General features: G+C 39.7%; 1 protein-coding gene across 4 annotated transcripts in view; it reads left to right on the plus strand.

Moving 5' to 3' along the window:
* The first annotated feature begins 11,407 nt into the window (after positions 1-11,407).
* The window catches only part of LOC143370472 (uncharacterized), a 51,201-nt gene continuing 41,674 nt past the window's right edge, over positions 11,408-20,934 (plus strand). For all 4 annotated transcript variants that reach the window (XM_076815640.1, XM_076815632.1, XM_076815660.1 and 1 more), the window contains exon 1: positions 11,408-11,718. In XM_076815640.1, the coding sequence (XP_076671755.1) occupies positions 11,644-11,718 (75 nt within the window). In that variant the 5' untranslated portion in view covers positions 11,408-11,643. The remainder of the gene's footprint in view (positions 11,719-20,934) is intronic.

Here is a 20,934-nt window from a genome sequence, read left to right on the forward strand (position 1 = left end):
GGGGTTACTTTTGATTGACGATTCTTAGCACTTATTTCGTTTAATATGGTTACATTGCCATGCTGATTTTTCATAAATGAAAAAAAAGGAAAAGCAGATTACCCAAATGCAACCATCGCACTAAATAAGATAATTAAATATATTAAATATCTTTAATTTATATTTAATTTATGTATTAAGATAATTAAATATTATTAAGTTAGAATTATATTCAGAAACACCTATTTTTTGTTTTCTTTACCTTATTAAATTTACCTTACCTTATATGGGGAGAGGGGTGTCGCAGGTTATTTGAATATTATATAAGAGGGTTGCGACTCAAAAAAGGTTGGGACATACTGCTCAAATGATTGCATACATACGACGAAGGCTCCACAAACAGAAGATGGAAAAGTGGGTGAAGAGAGAAAACTAGATTAGAAGTTTATTAAACACTCTAGTATCGAAACAGACTTCTTTGTTTCCCACCCCTTTCTCACATCCTACAAGCCCCACGATTGCTCAATATACCTATAGACAACATACAGCATGACCACTGAAGGTTGGAAAAAATCCTTCCAGCTCGAAGCAAACGACAGTTCGAACACTACAATGAAGTAAATGAGAAATGAGCAAACGCTGTATACGTCATCTGAAATTGATGTATGGGTTCACCCGACCTTCTCCAAAGCTCTTCCCAACTTTCCAGCCGCTCCGGGAGTCTTTAACGATCAACGTTGGAATTACACAGAAAATGGAATCCCCGCCATGACTCGCGCAGGTCCTGGGAGCTTTATTAAAATAGAATTCGATAGGATCAGGCCGACGGAATTTGTCAAGAGAATATTCCCACCCGACCTACATCCGCCTAAGGGTGCGTTCTTATGCAGGTAACCCTCTAGGCTCAGAAAATTCCGTCACGGACATGGAAATTAGGGGAGGACAGGGAACGTACAAGGAAGTCAGGTGTGACTGATTGCGAATTTGTTCGAATTGGTCGTGGCACGTGATTTGCACCGTCAGCATGGCGAACGGTATTAAAGTAGAAACGTCGTGGGAAGTATTGGGAAACCGTCTCCCTGAACGAGATTCAATTTTTAGTTAAATTTCCCCCGAATCCGGGGATTTTTATTTTTTATACCTATTCACTCGTTATTCAATCGCCTCACGGAAATATAATAAGTTTTACCTATCCTTACATCTTATTGTTAAACGAATATTCCAGATCCTATTCCATCCTATATTCGTTTTAGATTCTGAGACCAGATTGGACTTGGAATACCTCGATAAAGGGTTGGAACTTAGAATATATCAGTGAGATGTAGGGATAGATGGAACTCAAACTCAAAGTTAGCTATAGGTATCTGTTTCGACACTTTACTGCAATATTCTAAGGTCCACCTATTGTTCTACCTTAATGCAATGTCCCAAGTCCTACCTGATCTTATGTTCGAGCAGAAATTTTCAGTTCCACTAATATAAATATTTTGAAGCAAGACCAGATCGAACTCGGAATACCTCACTAAGGTATTGGAACTTACAAGGGGTGTCCACCATGTGATAGACAACGAATTTGACGAGCCCTAGCCACGATGGATCTATGTCGAAAATAAGTAAATAGGTATCCGAGCGTTTCAGCCAATAGGCTTTAAGAATAGAGATATTTACATGTAAATTATTAAAAATTTCATAGTGGCCGTTGGGTTTTTATGGGGGAAAAACCACACTACTCTGGCGCCCCCGGGGGATTCCCCTTTGGAGGAGTCGGGGTGCTTTTTGAAGATTTCCCCAAGTTAAAAAAATAATTTATAAAAAAAAATTTATTAAATCTTTTTTTTTTTTAACGTGGCGATATCATCAAAAGGCACCTCGACGCCTCCAGAAAGGAATTCCCCGCGGTCGCCAGGGTAGTTGTGGGATTTTTCCCCTCTAAAACCCCACGGCCACTATGAAATTTTTAATAATTTACATGTAAATATCTCTATTATTAAGTCCAATTGGCTGAAACGCTCGGACACCTATTTACTTATTTTCGACATAGATCAATCGTGGCTAGGGCTCATCAAAATCGATGTCTATCACATGGTGTCCTCCCCTTGTTAGAATAATTCAGCAAGGTGTTGAAGTCTGAAGAAACTCAGAAAAATCTTACAATCCCATCTGATTCAACACCTTACTGAAATATTCTAAGGTCTAGCTATCTTTCTGCCTTAACGTTATATAGGAGGGTAAGGAAGATCGAACAACTCTTCAAATTTGTATGTCTTTATTTCACACAGAAGACGGGGAAGAAGTCATATTACTTGGAATGAATTTATTGAAACACTTCAAGTTACATGTACAAATTCTTATGTCTTACAAAAATATTCAAAGTTTCAATTATTCTTATATACTACGAAAATTGAACAAAATTCGCAGCCATTGTTTTCGGTTACCACCGATTTCCAGGTCTCACCTCGAAGAGGTTGCTGCGAGTGGAGTAGAGAGGTAGATGGAATCAAAGTTCCATCGGTCTCCTTTTACAAAAAACCGTAGACCACTAAACCAAAGAGATAGATGGAAACAAAGTTCCATCGGTTTATACTAGGCAACTGCCAAGCATACACTATATCACGCGAAATTCGACAAGAAGGAAGCACGGGCGTACCGTGAAATCGGTATTCGATGGTGCAACTCCTACCACCCAGGTGTCCCAGTCGAAGAAGAAGCTCTTCCAGCGCCCCCGAGGCGATTCCTGTTGTTCCGAGCGACTCCGTCAGGAGCACACTAGGTGCGACCTGAGTCAGGCCGGCTAACACGGAGATTGGGCAATCAGCCCGGGTGGCTTTCACAGGGGGTGCCTTTCCGTACACCTCCTACGTCCGAAACTTTTCCTTTTGGACCAGTAGCCTGAGGTTGGAGCTGACCCATCGATACCGATTCCGCGGCCGGTCACTTGTCTCTAAAAGAGAAACAAAAGCTTCTGCGTTGTGTGTGAAAAATTCTCGAGGCTGACAACAATTGAACAACGTTTTTGCAATATTTAAACAGTTTATCAAGTTTATCAATTAATCAAATGTAGTCTGTTTTCACGATTTCCAGGTCGAATGCAGCTTGACAGGTGTTTGAATAATTATTCATCTTTTATCAAAACCTTTATGTAATATATCAATCATTTCATATAGCAGATTTTATCTATAAGAAATAAGCAATTCTTTATCCGAATTGACATCTCATAATGCTCGAATATGCATTAGTCATTTATGACAATATTTTACAACTTATCTGTAATCTCACATAAGACTTGAAAAGCTACTTTGGCTGGAAAAAAATTCTCAATGTGAATCAACCGTTTAGCAATATTTCATAAACGATTTCAGAGGCTAGATTTTAACAACTGATTTACGTTCAATTATGAATAATTTTAATGGTGAATAAGAATCCAATATCATTCGAATAATAATTATTCTTTTATCAGAATATGTGAACAATTTATCTAGAAGAATGACGGAATATTGAAAATAGTTCTGATGTGATGTATCTAATTAAAAACTGAGGCTCTTGGAAATTTTGGATTTATACGATTCATCAAGCATGAATGTCATTGACAATCTTACTTGATGCGCCTTATTCCGTATACATCTTGGATATCGAGTTTGAAACTGCACGGCGTTGAAATATTAACGAAATCTCGCAAAATCGCGCAAATCCTCCACGTCAAACAGCCTCCAGTAATTATCAAGTCTTCTTATTAGGTGTCAAGGTGTCACCCGCTTTCATGAGCTAACTTATTACGTTTCACCGCGATTACCATTTCACTCCCTAAAACACGAACGAAAACTTTTCTCATAACCGTTTCAGCTCCATTCAGCAAGTAAAGAATTTCATTGGTGCCCTCAGCAGGGGTTGAATTTCTCTGGCGTAGATTGAAAACTAATGAAATTTATTTAGAATTCGATCTATCGACTCTGAATTAAAATTCGAGCAATATCTCCCTTCGTAATCATTTCAGATTGTTTATTAAACATAAAAGTCCTAACACCCCTTCCATAGAAATTGACTTTCTTTGAACGTGAGTCAACCCTTATAAAATTAATTAAAAACTCGATCTTTCAATCCTATATAAAAATTTTAACTAACACCCTCCGAACAATCATTACAGCTTCCTTTATTTCATTTATTTCGATTATTTCATTAATTTCATTAATTTAATTAATTTCATTTATTTCGTTTATTTCGTTTATTTCGTTTATTTCGTTTATTTCGTTTATTTCGTTTATTTCGTTTATTTCGTTTATTTCGTTTATTTCGTTTATTTCGTTTATTTCGTTTATTTCGTTTATTTCGTTTATTTCGTTTATTTCGTTTATTTCGTTTATTTCGTTTATTTCGTTTATTTCGTTTATTTCGTTTATTTCGTTTATTTCGTTTATTTCGTTTATTTCGTTTATTTCGTTTATTTCGTTTATTTCGTTTATATCATTAATTCCATTAATTTCATTTATTTCGTTTATTAAGCACAAAAGCTTCTCCACCACCTCCGCCGAGTTTAAATTCCTCTGCAGACTATACGAAGCTATTGAAAGTTATTTGGGACTCGATATAATTTCCAAATAGGACAGCCACGTTGCAAAGTTCTCTTAACAAATATGAAACTCCTGGAGGCTGCCTATTAGAACTTAACTCGGACATTTCAGTGGTACCGTGTGCCAAGAGAGACAAGTCGTCATGTGTTAATGGCAGGGAAAGTCTGGAACCCGAGGGGAAGTACGTGACGCCTGAAGCTTAAGCTCATCTGGAACCCTGAAATTGACTTATACTACGGTTATATGGCCACTTGGCCGACATCGACACCTCCATTGCGCTTATCGTTAACTCGATGCACTGCAAACATTTCATTGCAGGATAGTTTCGTCCCCTAATAATTCCGTCTTGATATTCTAACTCAATGATCTGTTTCATTATCAATATTTCGGTGCGCAATGTTCATTGCAGTAGGGCGTTTCATTTCACAATGGAAGATTTTATTTACGGTTGATAATAATTTGGGAAACCTTTATATTAGAAACTTATAGGTAATTGTTTTAAGGGGGGAAGCTACTATTGAAATCTTTTTTCTCAAATTGATTTTGGATACTTTTTCTTCCAAAGTCCACCATTTCTTCAAAAATTAATATTTCTTTAAATCCGTACGTTTAACTGAAGCTTTTGTAATATATTTTAAGAATACGGTCGAATTTTTCATTTCGGAGCACACGTAGGAAATTAACACGACACCCTGTTATATACATTTTTCTGCAGAGCTTAACGTCATCGTATGCGGCAGTCTTACTACTTAAAAAAATTTCAATATCGAAGCATAAAATATTAGTGAAATATATAAATATTTAGATGGTAAAAAGATTTTTTGTAGAAAGGTGTATTTCATTATAAGAGATCAGAAAATGCCTTGATCGTAGTCTTTATTTTCGACCGTCAGAGTGGCTTCCCCCCTTAAAGGGGTAGTTGACTATTGGATACGTGAAATCGTTAGTTTCTTTGACGCTAAATTACTTTGATACCAAATAATCGTTACAGTCGTGCTTTTCACAATCTATTGTGCGCAGGTTTGCGAGTAGATACAACAAAGAAATCGTCGGAATGTAGAAAATTGTCGAAGTTATTAATCGTTGAAGATAGCCCTGTACGGCGCGCCGCTGCAGGTGGTGTACATCGTTTCAGGTGAGCCAATCATCTGAAAGCAAAATGCTTTGGGAGGACCACTTTATACACCAAAATCTACAGAGTGGAACTTTGCCGATGTATTTGAACAAAAATTGTGGAAGTTACACGCGAATCAATTTTTTCCCACATTTTTACAGAAAAAATCGCATTTAATCAATTATAAAATGTTTTGCAAACATTCAATGTTGACGCTGAAATTCCACTCTATAGAGGAAGCGTTTCTACACGTCCAGTAAAAATTTCAAGTGAAAATATTCATTGGTTCAAGAGTTATGATGTACACCGTGTCTGAAAATGGTGTTTCGAGAAAAGCAGCTTCAAAGTTAAGTCCCCAATGCCAATACCGCCCTGCGAGGCCGTCACTTGACGGTGCACTGAATTACGTTCGCTACTATAACTTGCACAATTATTTGAACTTCTTCATGAAATTTTGTTTGAAAAGTTCATAAAGGATAAGACTTTCAGAATCAGTAAAAATCGATTTTTTGAAGCTGAAATAGTCCACTACCCCCTTAAGGGAGATTTGCGCCATTCTTTCTATGTTCTAAGAATCTGATAACAAGTTTCTGTCTCCATGGAGTGTATCGAAACACCTGTAGAAATAACTTCCTGTAAATGTTTATGTCACTTATATTACCAACACACTATAACTTGTACTAAGTTTCTAACATCCTCTTCTTTAATACTGTTTTTCCACCGTGTAAGCGTGTAGACATATTGGTTCTAGCTATCAATGCTAAATATGCAAATTAAATTTCACGGAGGAGGTAATTTTGTTAATTGTTTGATTTAGAAAAAGACTTGGCAAATATTACAAAAGCGCGAGGGTAATTTATCGCGACGTTGGTAAATAGGAATTAGAAGGGAATGGAGGAAATTGTATTCTCGTGGACTGAATTTTATATCAAGGCGGAAGTCTTCGCTTCTCCTTTCGCGCAAGAACAGAGTTGGCTCGAGGAAAGAAAATAATTAAAAAGTTACAAAAGAACCGAGGCTCAAAACTGGCGGCAAAGGACAATAATTCCTCCGTGTCCTCTATCGTTCGTTCAGTAACTCGCTTCATAATACGACAAGCGCATCCCCAGTGAACTATAAAAGACTTTCGACGCTGTTTTCCATGGCGATAAAAGAATGCGAACTAATAATTCCATTGCGCCTGGGCAACAGCGGCTAAATGCCATACTGCTTTGTTTCTGGATCTCGCAGAACACGGGGAAAGTGAAAAATCAATTTCATATCTTACGAAGTACTGTCTACTGCCTTCTCAACTTCCTCTGTAACTTCTTTAATACAAGTTTCACTGCAGTTTTCTTCTTTAAATGCTCGTAAAGCGCTATAAACGCCGCCCAATCAGTTGCCAGCAATTTGCGCCAACTTTTAAATCTTCCGAACTTTTCAACCTTTCCCCCTTCGTGGTGATCGATAAGTCTACTTTAAGGATATCTGTAAGTCTCCGCGTATCGTATAAGAACGAAGTGGTGTAACAATCGAATGTTCTGATAATAGAATCGAAAAGGCTTTTAATTCTTAGAAAGCCGCCTGTACAGCTCTAGAAGTGAATGAAAGCTTTTCAGTTCTAAAGTAACTGGAATTTATTCAGCGAAAATCTAAAACGATACTCTCAATAATTTACAGCACGAGGCCAAAAGAGTACGTCTCGTCTTTCGGGTCAGGTCTATAAAAATCTGCTTGGAAACGCCGGAGAATAGCTGGATTTATAAATATCGCATTCATACCGCGAAACTTGGCAGGACTTCGTTTATCTATTCCACGTGACTGACACGCCATGATGGTTATTCCCTTCGGGGGAGGGTCAAAAAGAGTGAACCTCGAATTTATTCAGGGGCTCTCGGAACCTATTGATACGCATATCGCAAAGGCATAGGGGTTAGTTACTTTCACCCTTCGACGTACGCGGTCCCACCCTGTCCATATGATGCAAAAGAACGCAAGAAAGCTTTTATTTTTTTTACTTTCAGAAAAACGTCCATCCATCTTGTTGCCTCAACGTCATACCTTCCGTTCACTGTCGAACAGAATGCCAATTCGCAAGCATCTTTTGAATAATGGCAGGCAAATCAGTCGCGAAAGGATTTCTAATTAGCTGGCGATGTTAACGACGATTTTAACATTGTAAAGACCAATTATAAAGGCACGCGATGGAACCGTGTCTCGTTACGTTTAATTAGAAGCCTTGTTTAGATAACAAGGGCCCTTTCTCGGCGTTACATTTTTAATGAAGCCTAATTAGCATGGCCAGGCACTGTGTGCGATACTTCGCATGCACCTCTGATCCTGTGCAGCTGTTCGCCGTCGCTGGAGAAACGGGACAATTGTTCCAACACTTTACGCTCCGGATTCCCTCAGATTCCGCGGAACCCTGGAACGTTGAAAGCGCGGGGAGAAAAGCGGCCGTGCCTAAAAACTTGGCAAACAAACGTACAGTGTTAGCACAGGATCCTCGTTAATTTGCTGCTTTCTCACAGCGCACCCTCGTAACTCTTCCACCCGCACGACTGTTTTGATAAAAGAGCAAAGGCGGCTCGGCAAAGTAATGCTGCCTTTCGAGTGCCACGGTGCAATATCCGCGAGCTGCTCCCGAATTAATTCCATCAATGGCAAAACGAATATATTCGCTGCTTTAGTTGCTATATGTTCTTTACTTGGGTAATATCCATATAAAATCATGATTGTCAGCAGTGCGGTTGTAATTCCCAGATTCAATGATTAAGTATCATAACTGCGTGACTTTTTTCCAAAGTAGGTGCTACTCTCCTGAGCCATGCGATAATTTAATGATTAGGCTTATCAACAGTATTGCTAATGCAGCCTCTCCTTTACTCTAGGTATTTATTTTTACTATTACTCATCTTATCTGTATAATAGCATTTATTTTCTGAGTCATAAAGACGTAATAATAGTAATAATAATAAGTAGTATATGATATATGATATATGATATATGGTATATGATATGTGATATGTGATATGTGATATGTGATATGTGATATGTGATATGTGATATGTGATATGTGATATGTGATATGTGATATGTGATATGTGATATGTGATATGTGATATGTGATATGTGATATATGATATATGATATATGATATATGATATATGATATATGATATATGATATATGATATATGATATATGATATATGATATATTATATATTATATATGATATATGGTATATGGTATATGATATATGATATATGATATATGATATATGATATATGATATACGATATACGATATATGATATATATGATAATAATATATAATATAATATTCGAAATACGGAGATTACAGGGATCGTTAAGAGGTTACTTAGAATTCAGACTGCCGCTAGCAAAGAAAACAGTGTCTCCGATCTAATAAAACGCATCCCTCGTACACCGTAAACGACCAGCCTTCCATTTTCACCCCATTCTTACTGCCTTTGCGTCCGTTCTCCTTCCATCCCCGCAATTTATAGCACCTTCGCGCGTCTACGCGGCGGAAAACACTATTGCCTATCGTGTCCCTGTCCCGTGGAAACGGATTTCGCCCGTGGTTCGCGCGCGCGAGATAAATTCTGCGGAATAGGCGCCACTTGTCTACAGGTGTCCTGATTTATACACGCGCGCCCGGAAAATCGTCCGACCGTCGTAATTGCGATACGCGGCTCCGTGGACACGCCCGGCACGGAAAAGTTACGAGAGCGGCGTAAACGTTGCTGAATCCCAGGATATCATTAACGATTATTAGCAAGCTGATGGCGAAACGCGGGCCGGATATCAGCGTCATAATCCACGGGGATGGAAAGCGTTACGGTGCCCGCATAAAACGCTCCACGTTGCTTGGCGAATAAAACGCACGGCTGCTGCAGCCCGCGATAAAACGACGAGAAATCGTGTCGAATGAAACCTTCGAGGGATGAAAGTCGTTCCGCGGGACAAAGTCGGCGGTCGTGAAACCTTCGTGGCCAGTTAAACCCCCCGATCGAACGGAGCTTCTGATAGTTTTGCGCCTCCGAGTCGATCGGAAACACCGGAAAACGAGGCTCGTTAATTATGTATGAAACAGAGGGGGGGGGGGCGATTAAGAAGGCTTGCCAATCGATCGATCGTTCTCCCGGTTCATTCGAGCGAGCGCGACGACCTTGTCACGGAAACCCATTTCTCAGCGCGAGCCGAGCAACAGACGAAAAATTTCACGGTACGCGCACCACGAAACGGAACTGTCGATACTTTATCGCCGACCTAGCGGAACGGAGAAATCATTCGTGGAATTTTACGAGCGTCGAATATGCAGAGCGGAATCATGAAACGCTGTGCTTGGGGAATCGACCGTTTGGCTTTTCTCCGAGAGGGGCACCGTAATATGCTCTGTATCGGCAAAACGCTCCAATGTTTCGGAATATGTAGGTGGCCGTGGCGGAGAGAGTTTTAGGAACGATTCACCCCTTACGATATTGTGCGCCATGCGTTGCACATAGCAGATTTCTTTATTTTATCTTATAAAATACACGGGGGTCTCAGAAAGTATAATCTTCTTAAGGATAGTGGTTTGGCGAGGAAAATACAGTGAGCAGTAAATATAAAATGGAATTCTATTTAGTTTATCCTTAGTAACAGTACAATGCGATGATCGTCAACAAGCATCTATTTCGAAGTCCTCTACTATTAACATACCGCTAATTTCTACGTGCAAAGCTAAAAGCAGAAACGTACATTCAGCGTTCGACAGACTGTTCACCAATGTACTTATTCGCGTGTATCGAATCAAATCGCGAGCGTTCGACTCGTAATCGGGAACTGCAACATTCGTACAGAAGCTACCGCAAAGATTTGAGTACCCAGGTATTCGGTGAATAGCGAACGTTTGCCCGCGTCGCTAGATCCACGCATGTACTTAGTTACTCGTCGAATAACGAATGCGTGGTTTCGCCTTAACACGAATGTCAATGAAACTCGCACGAAACATCTCACAAGGGAAGATCCGCAAACTAAAAATAGTAAAATTAAAAAATAAAAATTATGAAACTTTGGAGATATGTAGAGGATATATAGGTATGTATTAGGCATTTTTTTTGCTACCCAAATTCACTCCAAGAGGGTGAAATTGACCCCTAAAATTCCGGCTATTTTCCGATTTTGTGTTATAAGTCGCGAGCTGTGAGAACTGTAAGTTACCAAATGATAGTCCTAATTAAAAGAAGTAAATCTTGCCTGAAAAAATTGTTTCTGTCCTTACAGTTCGCGAGTTATAACACAAAATCGGTAAATAGCCGGATTTTCGAGGGCCAATTTCACCCCCTTAGAGTGAATTTGGGCATTAAAAAAATTGCGCAATATATCTATATATACTCTACACATCTCCAAAGTTTCATAATTTTTATTTTTTCAAATTTATTATTTTTTAATTTTATTATCATATCCCCAAAGTTTCATAATTTTTGAATTTCCGTGTTGAGGATCTTCGGAAGATGACATTTTCCACCAGCATTTCGCGAGCTTCCATGCGTATCTCGCGAAAGTGTGATGCTAATTTCCAGATAAGCAGAACCGGTGCTTCTCGCGGTAATGGGACGCACCCCACGTAGGTACCTATATCAAAGTTAAAAGTGCGCTGTTACAGGTGAGGAATAAGCTGGCGAACGGCGGCGGCGAGTTCGCATGCGCCGGTTGGAGTTTTGGCGCCGCGGCAGTACATGAAGGCGCACAGTTAGCATCGAGCCATCGCACGTGCCGGTACTTCGACCTGTTCCTACGTTGGCCAGCAATGTTTTGGTCACCGTGAACCGTCTATCTCGCAGTTTTATTACCCCTCGTTCGCCATGAATCACGTACGGTCGTGCAGTTAGCGTCAAAGTGTCCGGGAGTATTTTTTCTGTTTTTTTTTTCGTTCAAGTGTTGTGCGTGTGTGTGCGCGCGTGAGTGTGGTGTGTGTGTGATAGCCCACGCGACTGAAGCATGGCGATCATGCAATCCTGTTGCTGCTGGCGGTCCGTGAGGAGGGGTAGCTTCGCCTGCGCTATTTATTCCGGGGTAAGTATCGAATTCTTGTTACTGTTAATTAGTTCGAAGCATTCGTTCGATAGTGCTTCCTCGTTGTTGGGGAACTTTTTAATTAGAGCCCTGCGGATAGTGGTCTGTGAATCGAGGAATTGTGTGAGATGTGGCCTCTAGCTATTTTATCGGGGAAATTAATGATTCAGAGATTTTGCGATGTAAGGAAAGGGAAATGTTTGGAGATACAGTATGATGCTATAAAATGTTTCGGTACACACGATAACTGTACCCTTGTAATTTTATTGTTAATGGATGACAAAGAGTAGTTTTGTACGAGTTCGAAATTTTAGCGATAGTGGAGATTCTTCGATCTTTGGGGTAGGTTTCTGGACTATCGACGTAGCATTTTTGAATATTAGCTCATATGAATATTCATTGCGATAAATGATGACAGGAATTTTTGCGAGTCTATTGTACTTCAAATTCACAAAGGCATGCTTTTCCAAAAATATTGTTTTTACCTCATCTTGTATTTGAAGTGTTTTAGTACTTGATTAACCAAGTAATTCGATCACTTGAATGTGTTCGAGGAACCTCTGTTCATGTATTTTGAACGCGAACATATGAACGAGTTGTTTCTATTTCCTCTTCAGACAAATTGGAGTAGAGACTAACTGGATTATTGCTTCTCTTATTCGACATTTTGCTTGACTGCACACGGGCTAGCTATGAAATTATTTCCAGCGAAACGAGTAGATACATTTTAACCCCTCAACGACCACCTCAGTATCTGGTACGGACCCTAAGTTTTCCACTGGTCGCCCGCCTCAGTATCTCGTACGGACCCTGAAGTTTTCCACTGGTCGTCCGCCTCTGTATCTGGTACGGACCCTGTTTTTCAAGCAGCTCCCGGGTCAGTACTAGATACGGACCTATGCAACTGGTTATTTATGCCGTCCCTCTGTTTATATAAACAGCGATATATTAATACAAATTATTTAAACTATTTATTCGAAGATGTATCTGTATATACACAATGATAGATATAAGATCAAGTTTCCTTTACAATAATTATTCCGACTGCATGCAATCCAGTTTTATTAGAAAGTTTAACGGATTGTAAATTAATAAAACTGAAATTAAACGTGGAAAAGAAATTCAAAAGTCCATTTGTGTGCATAACTACAACACATATGTACATGGGAGGAGTTGATCGTAAAGATGAACTTCTTGAACCATTTTTAGTAGAACGAAAAAAGACAAAAAAGTGGTACCTAAAATTATTTAAAAGACTAATTAACGCTACGGTATTGAACAGTACGATAATTTACCTGCAAAACATGGCAAGCTCTATAAGCCAGCAAGAATTTAGAATTAATTTAATAGAAGAACTATTTCTAAAATTTGGTGATCACATAAATAACCAACATTCAACGACCCTCACAAATACTGTACCGCGTTTGACAGAAAGACATTTTATTCGCAAAATTGCTTCGAAAGGGAAGAAGTCAAATCCCCAAAGACGTTGTATAGCGTGTACAAAGAAGGGTAGGAAAAAAGACACAAGACACTGTTGCGAAAACTGTGATGTAGGACTATGCATCGATGACTGCTTCGAAATCTACCACACAAGCCTTCGTTTCTAAGGTAAGCTATTTGTTTCTACCAGGCTGCGCTAGACACTGTCTGTACAGTGACGTTTCAGTGTCGAGGCCTCAGGTAGCAAAGTGACGATTTCGTTCCAAGGGCCCGGGCCTGAGGGTCAGTTTTTCGTTTCAAGGGTCGGTCGTTGAGGGGTTAATGTCTCTCGACCAAAATCCATTTCTTTACTTGGATGCAAATGAATATCGAATGAATGTAATTTTACAGAAATCGATTTGAATTGCTGAAACAATTTTGAACCGTCAACAATTTTATTCATCCTCCATTCATGGGGATCTAACACATTTGACCAGTATATTATAAAGTAAATATACCCCGAAAAATTAAATGCCACCGCGATTAATTTCCTCGAATAAAGACAACCGCCTAAGTACGGTCCAAAACAGAAATTGGATTGAACTCGTGAGAGGGAGTATTTCATTTCAAAGGGGGATAAAAAGGAAATGCCGAGCTCACCTCTGCTTATTTAAATCGCACCGGGCAAAGCGGAAATTAAACATAATTTAATGGAGAAACGTCGGAGCGACGTTTAAAGCGCGCGATGCAGGTTGTTTGTAAATTCGAAATTCTTCAAATCCACTGCAGGCACGCCGAAACATAAAATCATTTTGCACTCTGTACGCCCGTTTTTCTCTTAACGACGGGGAATTTATTAAACGAGGCGCAGCAGCCAGCATTAATCGCAGGGGAAATGGGAGCGCGTGGCAATAAACTAAGTAGGAAACATTTCGCTCAGCAGGTGCTCGATGCTTTATGCTTCAATCGTGTGCATTAGGTATAACAATGAAATGTAACCATCGAAACAAAAGGAAACTGTATGGTGACTTTTGTTTCCTGCTTCTCCTCCACTATAGTTTCACCATTGGATAGATTAGTTCGATACCTCGTTTTTTTTAACGATCACCTTTTATTCGAATGGCCCGAACATTCACTTCCCCAAATTCCGAAACTCCAGGCTCCTCTGACAATAAAACTCATAGTCAGTATTGCCGACGATAGAGCCATAGTGAAGTCGTAAATTAGTTACGACCGCAAATGATTGTCGGGACTTAATTGCGGGACAACTAGTTGCAAAGAAGGATAAGGGCCATATGAAGTACCCCTGTTCTTAATTACCTTCTGTTAATCACTTTAACACGAGGCACATAGACAGGACCGGATTAAGACATTTAAAGGCCCTAAGCACTTAAAAGATTTCGAGGCGCAATTTACGATTTCTTAGCCATTTCCGATAATCTGACTAAAAAGCGTTTCTAACAAAAGTTAGACTTTAAAATTCAGAAAATTTCTATGGTGCCCCCTTTTCCCCTGATACCTTACGCGCTTATTTTGCTTATTGGTTGATCCAGCACAGCACCTAGAACGAAGGGGATGCAAGTGACATTTTTCTAATATCGAGAAAAGTCGAGTTTGGAATTTAAATGTGTTAAAAACGTAATTTCACGCAAAGTCTCTATGAAAATTAAATTCTATTTAGTGCTCGACATATGCTAAGTGACAACTTTATTTTTAACGCTTTCACTGTTTCTGTTTTTAATTAAAAAAATTCGAGAATGTCACTTGCACATTTTTCGCCCTAAGCGCGCCATATAAAATCTGAATATGGTGTTAGGTACTTAATTATTGTACCTAAGCTTTAGACTCTTATTGGACCTAATACTTAGAATCTTCTTTTATTATTATTATTTATTCCACGCGACTAAAAACAGTAAATACATGAGAAAGAGTAAAACACTTTTATCTGTGGCTTCACCTGATTCACGATTTCACTGCTTCCCTATGGTCGTTAATATGATAGGATTCTCCATAAATAACGGTTTTTTCTACCACCAACTACCCTCCTCTATTCTCGAAGAATTGCGCACGGCATTGCATCGTGGGATCGTTAGGTGGATACCTAACGACTGAAAAATTTATGCATTCGTTAAACGTTTCGATAAATTCGCTCTACTGCCCTTTGGCGTCGTAAATGGGGCAATAAACAAGTAGGGTAAAGGCAGGTAATATGGAACATCTGATTTCAAAAGCTTGTCAAAAGTAGGGGAATTTGTTGTTGTTTTTATTTAATAAAACTGACTGAGCTTCATCTATGTTACTCGGTATGTTCCATTTTACAAACACACACATTCCGACAAGAAATTAAGAATTATACTAAGAGGAAAGTAACTTTATTGGTAAACTATTGTTGAATAATCAAGAACACACATATTTAGCGATAAATTATATCAAAATAATACTTTGTAACACACCTTCGCTACAATATTTAACTGTTTGGTGCACTTTTCAGAAACTTTTACACTCGGCGAAAAATATAAACGTTTCTCTTTCAATAATGGATGCCCGACTGATACTCAACTGTCAGTATCATCGTCTATTGTGTCTAGGGATCCAGTATACACGATTGCCTAAAAAATTCGTTATTTCATTATCGAAATTTTACGAAGATTTGCATAATAGATAACGTGTGATATTGTAAGATTTGCATAATAGATAACGTGTGTAATGCGGAAATCAGTTACGAGGTGCGCCCATCTAGAGGCTTCGACATAAGCGGGCCGAGAGAGAGCGTCTCGACTCGCGGCGTTGATTCGTGTATTCGGCATGCGAGATTCGTCTTTCGAGCGTTGAGCGAGAAACCACGTGCGAGAATTATTACCAATTGTGAGATATAGTGAGAGTGGCGTTATTTCGTCTAAAGCCAATGGTTATCGAGATTCCGTTAATCTTCCGGATAATTCCTCCTCTGTCTTTTGCGAATCGAGGAATCATAAATTACGACGTACGGGTCAATTTATGTACTCGGAGCGCGTGCTCAAACGTATTCCACTCACCGATTATTTGAAGGCGTACGGGTTATCCGCAATTTGTGTTGAATATTCTGCTGCGTGTCTCGCGACGACACAATCTTTAATAAAAATCTTGAAGTGCTTGTTGATTACACGAATATTCGACGCCTTTGCCGAATCGTAAGCGTACTCTCTTCAATAACACGAGAACTTATATCGCGTTACTCTGCAGGTAATTAATGACTCTGTACATGTAAATTATGTAACTAATGGTATATTTAAAAATGTAGTTAATACAGAGCAGTGGTCGATTGAGCTGTTGCCAGCTTGACTATTTTCTTCGATCTCACATTTCGCTTTCGCTGAGGTCTTACGAAGCCTTCAAACTAGAGATCCCTATTTCACGTGTATTTAAATACACGTGTACACGTGTATTAAACGTATCTGTCCCTGAATCCGTGTATCTCTTAGTACACGGGTACCCGTGCACTATTTCACGTGTATTTAAATACACGTGAATTTAGATACTCGTGTATTTATAAATACACGTATATTAACGTATCCGTATTTTGATTCGTCTGATTTTTAATATCTATAGATATCCCAGAACTCTGGGGGATTGCGAAATTCATAAAAGAATTAATGTATTTAAATATATTTACTAGAATAATATGCGGAAAGTATGGTTTTACAAATTTTCAGATTGTAACTAACAACACAATCATAAAATTAACAAGATTTATTTAATCGATTTCCTATTTTGATACAAAATATTAAGGCATTACTGGTAATAAGCGAGCTTCTTTTTAGACGCAACGATAATCCTTAAAATTGAAAAACATCACTCGGTTTTATTACACTTATTGCTTAAGTGACCGCCATTGCCCATTCTCCCGTAGTTAATGCACAATTCTGATCAAAATACACAAATACGTTGATACACGTGTATTTAAATACACGTGAAATAGTGCACGGGTACCCGTGTACTAAAAGCTACACGGATCGAGGTACGGATATATGTAATACACGTGTACCCGTGTACACGTGTCTTTTTACTACACGTACCATACCATGGTCTCTACTTCAAACCCCTGCAGGGGTGTGTCTAAGCAAAAGATGCTAAATATCCTATTGGTTGAAGATGGTAGAGAAAACGGAAAGGAAAGTACTCTTCCCAAGAAACCGATCGGACGGCGCGACGCCGTCTGTTTATTGTCGTCCAGATAGCTCCCGACTCGGCCCAACGGTCCCTATTTTACGGAGACAGTTGTAAATAATCGGGTCCTAAGCGTTAGGCCCGGACAGGCAAACCAAGTGCCAGCCACGTGCGGTGTGACGAAGCTTGAAGCTCGATAATAAACTGTTCGCGCTCAACAACAAAATACTTTAATACCTTACAACATTACCTGCCTTTACCCTATACTGTAATTGCATTAAGCAGTCGTTGATACTCGCGTGCGACGAGAGACCGTAAAGAAGGTCGAGAGACATGTGTATCCCCTGCTACTTAACCTTTTGGGTACGCATGAAGGCTAGACGAACGCCCACGCATAGCCAAACGATGGCTATATTGCTGTCTAGAACGCAATTACTGGTCCGTGTACAATCGCCCTTGGAGTTAATTAAAATTGATTAAAGTAGAGACAAAATATAAACTCTTATTAATAATTTTAAATGCCCATCGTATTCAGAATTTCTAGCTGAAATATGAATTTCGTTTTGCAATCAGTATAATTTAACTTTCCTTAATTTTGCCAGACTATTATGAATGTCTAAAGTTTAATACAAAATTTATGCAACAATTTAGTTTCAGCATTCGGTAAAATTGCTTCAAATAAGCTCTGGAACTCGGATATAAAGCTTCCGATAAAAAGTTGACGCGCATTTTTAGATTTTTCTACCATTGGCTCGAGCGATGCGTGAAGAAACATGCTTCGACTCTTTCGACATATTCCGTCATGAATTCTCATGCCGTGGCGCTCGAAACATCGATCTCACGGTAGCCGAAGCGCCTATGAACTTTTAACAAACAATTTTCTTGGAAGCGAACTATCTAAGTAGTTCAAGTTTTACAGTAACGCTTGAATTTGTTTACAGAGGACATCCGTAATCTCATTTCTGGTATTGTAATTAAAGAGACTAGGGATCAGATGACAAATGCGACTATCTAGCTCTCCCAGTTACTTATTCTTCCAATGCGAGATAAAGACACTTGCTGTCCAACAAAGAATATCACAACAGACACCGATATCGCCCATTTGCATTCGTATGGAATTATTAAAAAATTCTTTGAACCGCGAATAAATATCTTCCCGCGTGAAATTCGTCTCTTAGTTTCGCGCGAAGTTGAAGTAACGCAGTGTATCGACGATTGCCCACGCACGGACAGAATATAACTCGGTGACCAGAGTTAATCGCGTCGAGTAACTAGGAATAGAATTAACTTCCTCAAACTAGACGCCCGCCACTTTTGGATTGGATTTTAACACCTCCACGCCATCGATTTGCAATTTCCCACCGTCGCATATTTACGACACCGCCCGCGTACCGTTTAATTCCCCTGGTTTACGATGTGTCCTTTTTTTCACGCGCAAATTTATCGCCACGAACTTTTCGACAGCAAAATATCACGGGCTGACAATTTCCTGTTGTTTCGCAGCTGATAAATTGATCCACGCAACAATCCTGCGCGGAATTCGTTTCCCGCGATATAAAACCAACAGGCACGAAGGGTGGGAGTGCCTTTCATCACCGCATCAAATACAGAAGCTCGCGTGACGAGTCAACTTAAATTCACATCGCGAACTTTCGATTATGCTCGCGTTGGCAAATCTGCATTGCAAGCAGGAGAGAAAATAAATTCATCTGAAGAATATAGAGCGTACAGTAAGTCTTACAGACACCTACGACCAACTGAAACCACTCTAACTTTTTAAATGCTAGGAATAGTCGTACTTAGTCAGTCGAGCGTAGTCTGCGCGGAAAACGCCCATAGGCGTTCGATGGGTATGGTTAACGTATACGATTAGAAGGGTTCCGCACGTGGTATAGTGCTAAGCGTTTGACTCTCAACATTGAAATGATTAAATTAGTAATTTCTATGATTGACGTTGAGCTAGAATCGATTCTAGTTGAAGTGAAAGTATCAAAGGAGCTGTTCTTTTCAACATGCGTCCTGGAGATCCTACTCCATCGCGTGGTGGAAGTTTCAGCCGAAAGAAAACTAGAAACGAGAGTACCATCCACGAAACTCGATTTCTATTAGAGGCCCTCTGTAATTTATGCCAATTAAATTAAACTTTTGAGAACTGTCCACGTTGAGGGCATTAAGTAATTATGACGGGAGAGATCGTGCAAGTTTGAGGGAAATGTAAGAATTCTTAATTGAAATGAGTCGGCAGCAAATTGAAATTACTCCGTCGTGCACGCTTCGGACTTCCTCCTTCCTCTCTCGATACCAACGAACTTCCCTCGATCGAGAATTTTTGCACAAGTTCCCGATAGAATAATTAAATCCGCGGGAAGCCGTTTCTTTTAATGAAACGTGTAGCTACGTAGCAAGTTCGCCCCAAATACTCGCTGACAATTATCATTTCACTTATTCCTGCGAAAAACAAGTTAACGAATTTTACGAATTTTTTTTTAATTCCAATAAGACCTCAGTTGTACGTTGTAAGTGCATTTCCACCAGCTGCGTGGATTTCCTAGCATTCCCCAGACATTTCCTAGCAAGCATCGGAAGTATTGTTCAAAAGGTCCCCGAATGCTTACTTTGAAAACAAACCAAGCTCGGAATTCGCATTGGATGAAACTTTCCTCGCAGAGACGATCCGAAAAGTCTGACGAACTTAAACTGACGTTTTACAGGATCTTGCGCCACTCAACGTGTTAAAATAAATCCGAGGAAACTAGCAACAAAAGAGACCGTCATTTAGTCAATCTTAAATGCAACGATTCAAATCCGGGAATCTCGCTACGACGCTCAATTATTCACGGTGAACAGTGATGGAGCGGGGCTGCCCTGGAAGTTCCTCCCTCGCAGTGTGTCTTGCAGAACGGTGGTCGGAACATCGGCATTCTTTTCGTTGTGAATTGTATCGACTGGGCAAGTTGGGAGCACTCCAAGGGAATCGATCCATCGGGCGCTGGGCCCGCGGGCGATTCAATGGAAACGTTAACGCGCCAGGACGCATCTTTATCTCGATCACAGCTGGGCATTAGGAAAATAAAAAATCATTTAAATAACGGATCAAATAAGAGTTAGTTTAATTTTAGATTATTTGACGAATAGAGTAAATTTTTTCATTCGAAAATAATTTTTTTAACTTTTATTCGCTGTTCGAGATTTTTAATTAAATGAAATTTTTATTTAAATTAAATCTCTGCCCATCTCTGATCGCGATCCGCTGTATGATTCGCGTGATCCGACACCCCCCGTGACAATTTAATATCGCTGTGCTGCAAACGTCATCCCGATCATCCCAGTGGCGTGAAATTAATTAAGATCAAAGTTGGGCGGGCGTGGCGTGCGAGATATTCGAGATCCGCGCGCTCGGCCTTTCCGATTGCGTTAAACCATTTCAAAATATCGTCTCGCTCGAAGTCCCGCGGTTTTAACGTTCGCTTGTTCCGCGGCACGTACGCGCGTGGGGGCACATCGGCAATTAGAAACTGGACGCTGATGCCCCATCGCCGGTAATGAACTCGTTAGGGCTTCTCCAGCCGCGCTACCGCGCTCCTCGCGAAACTGAATATCTCCGGCAATCGTGGCTGGACAACTGAAGCCCCGTGTGTTTTAGAAACT

The sequence above is a fragment of the Andrena cerasifolii genome, chromosome 1 (genome assembly GCF_050908995.1).
Source record: "Andrena cerasifolii isolate SP2316 chromosome 1, iyAndCera1_principal, whole genome shotgun sequence".
NCBI lineage: Eukaryota > Metazoa > Arthropoda > Insecta > Hymenoptera > Andrenidae > Andrena > Andrena cerasifolii.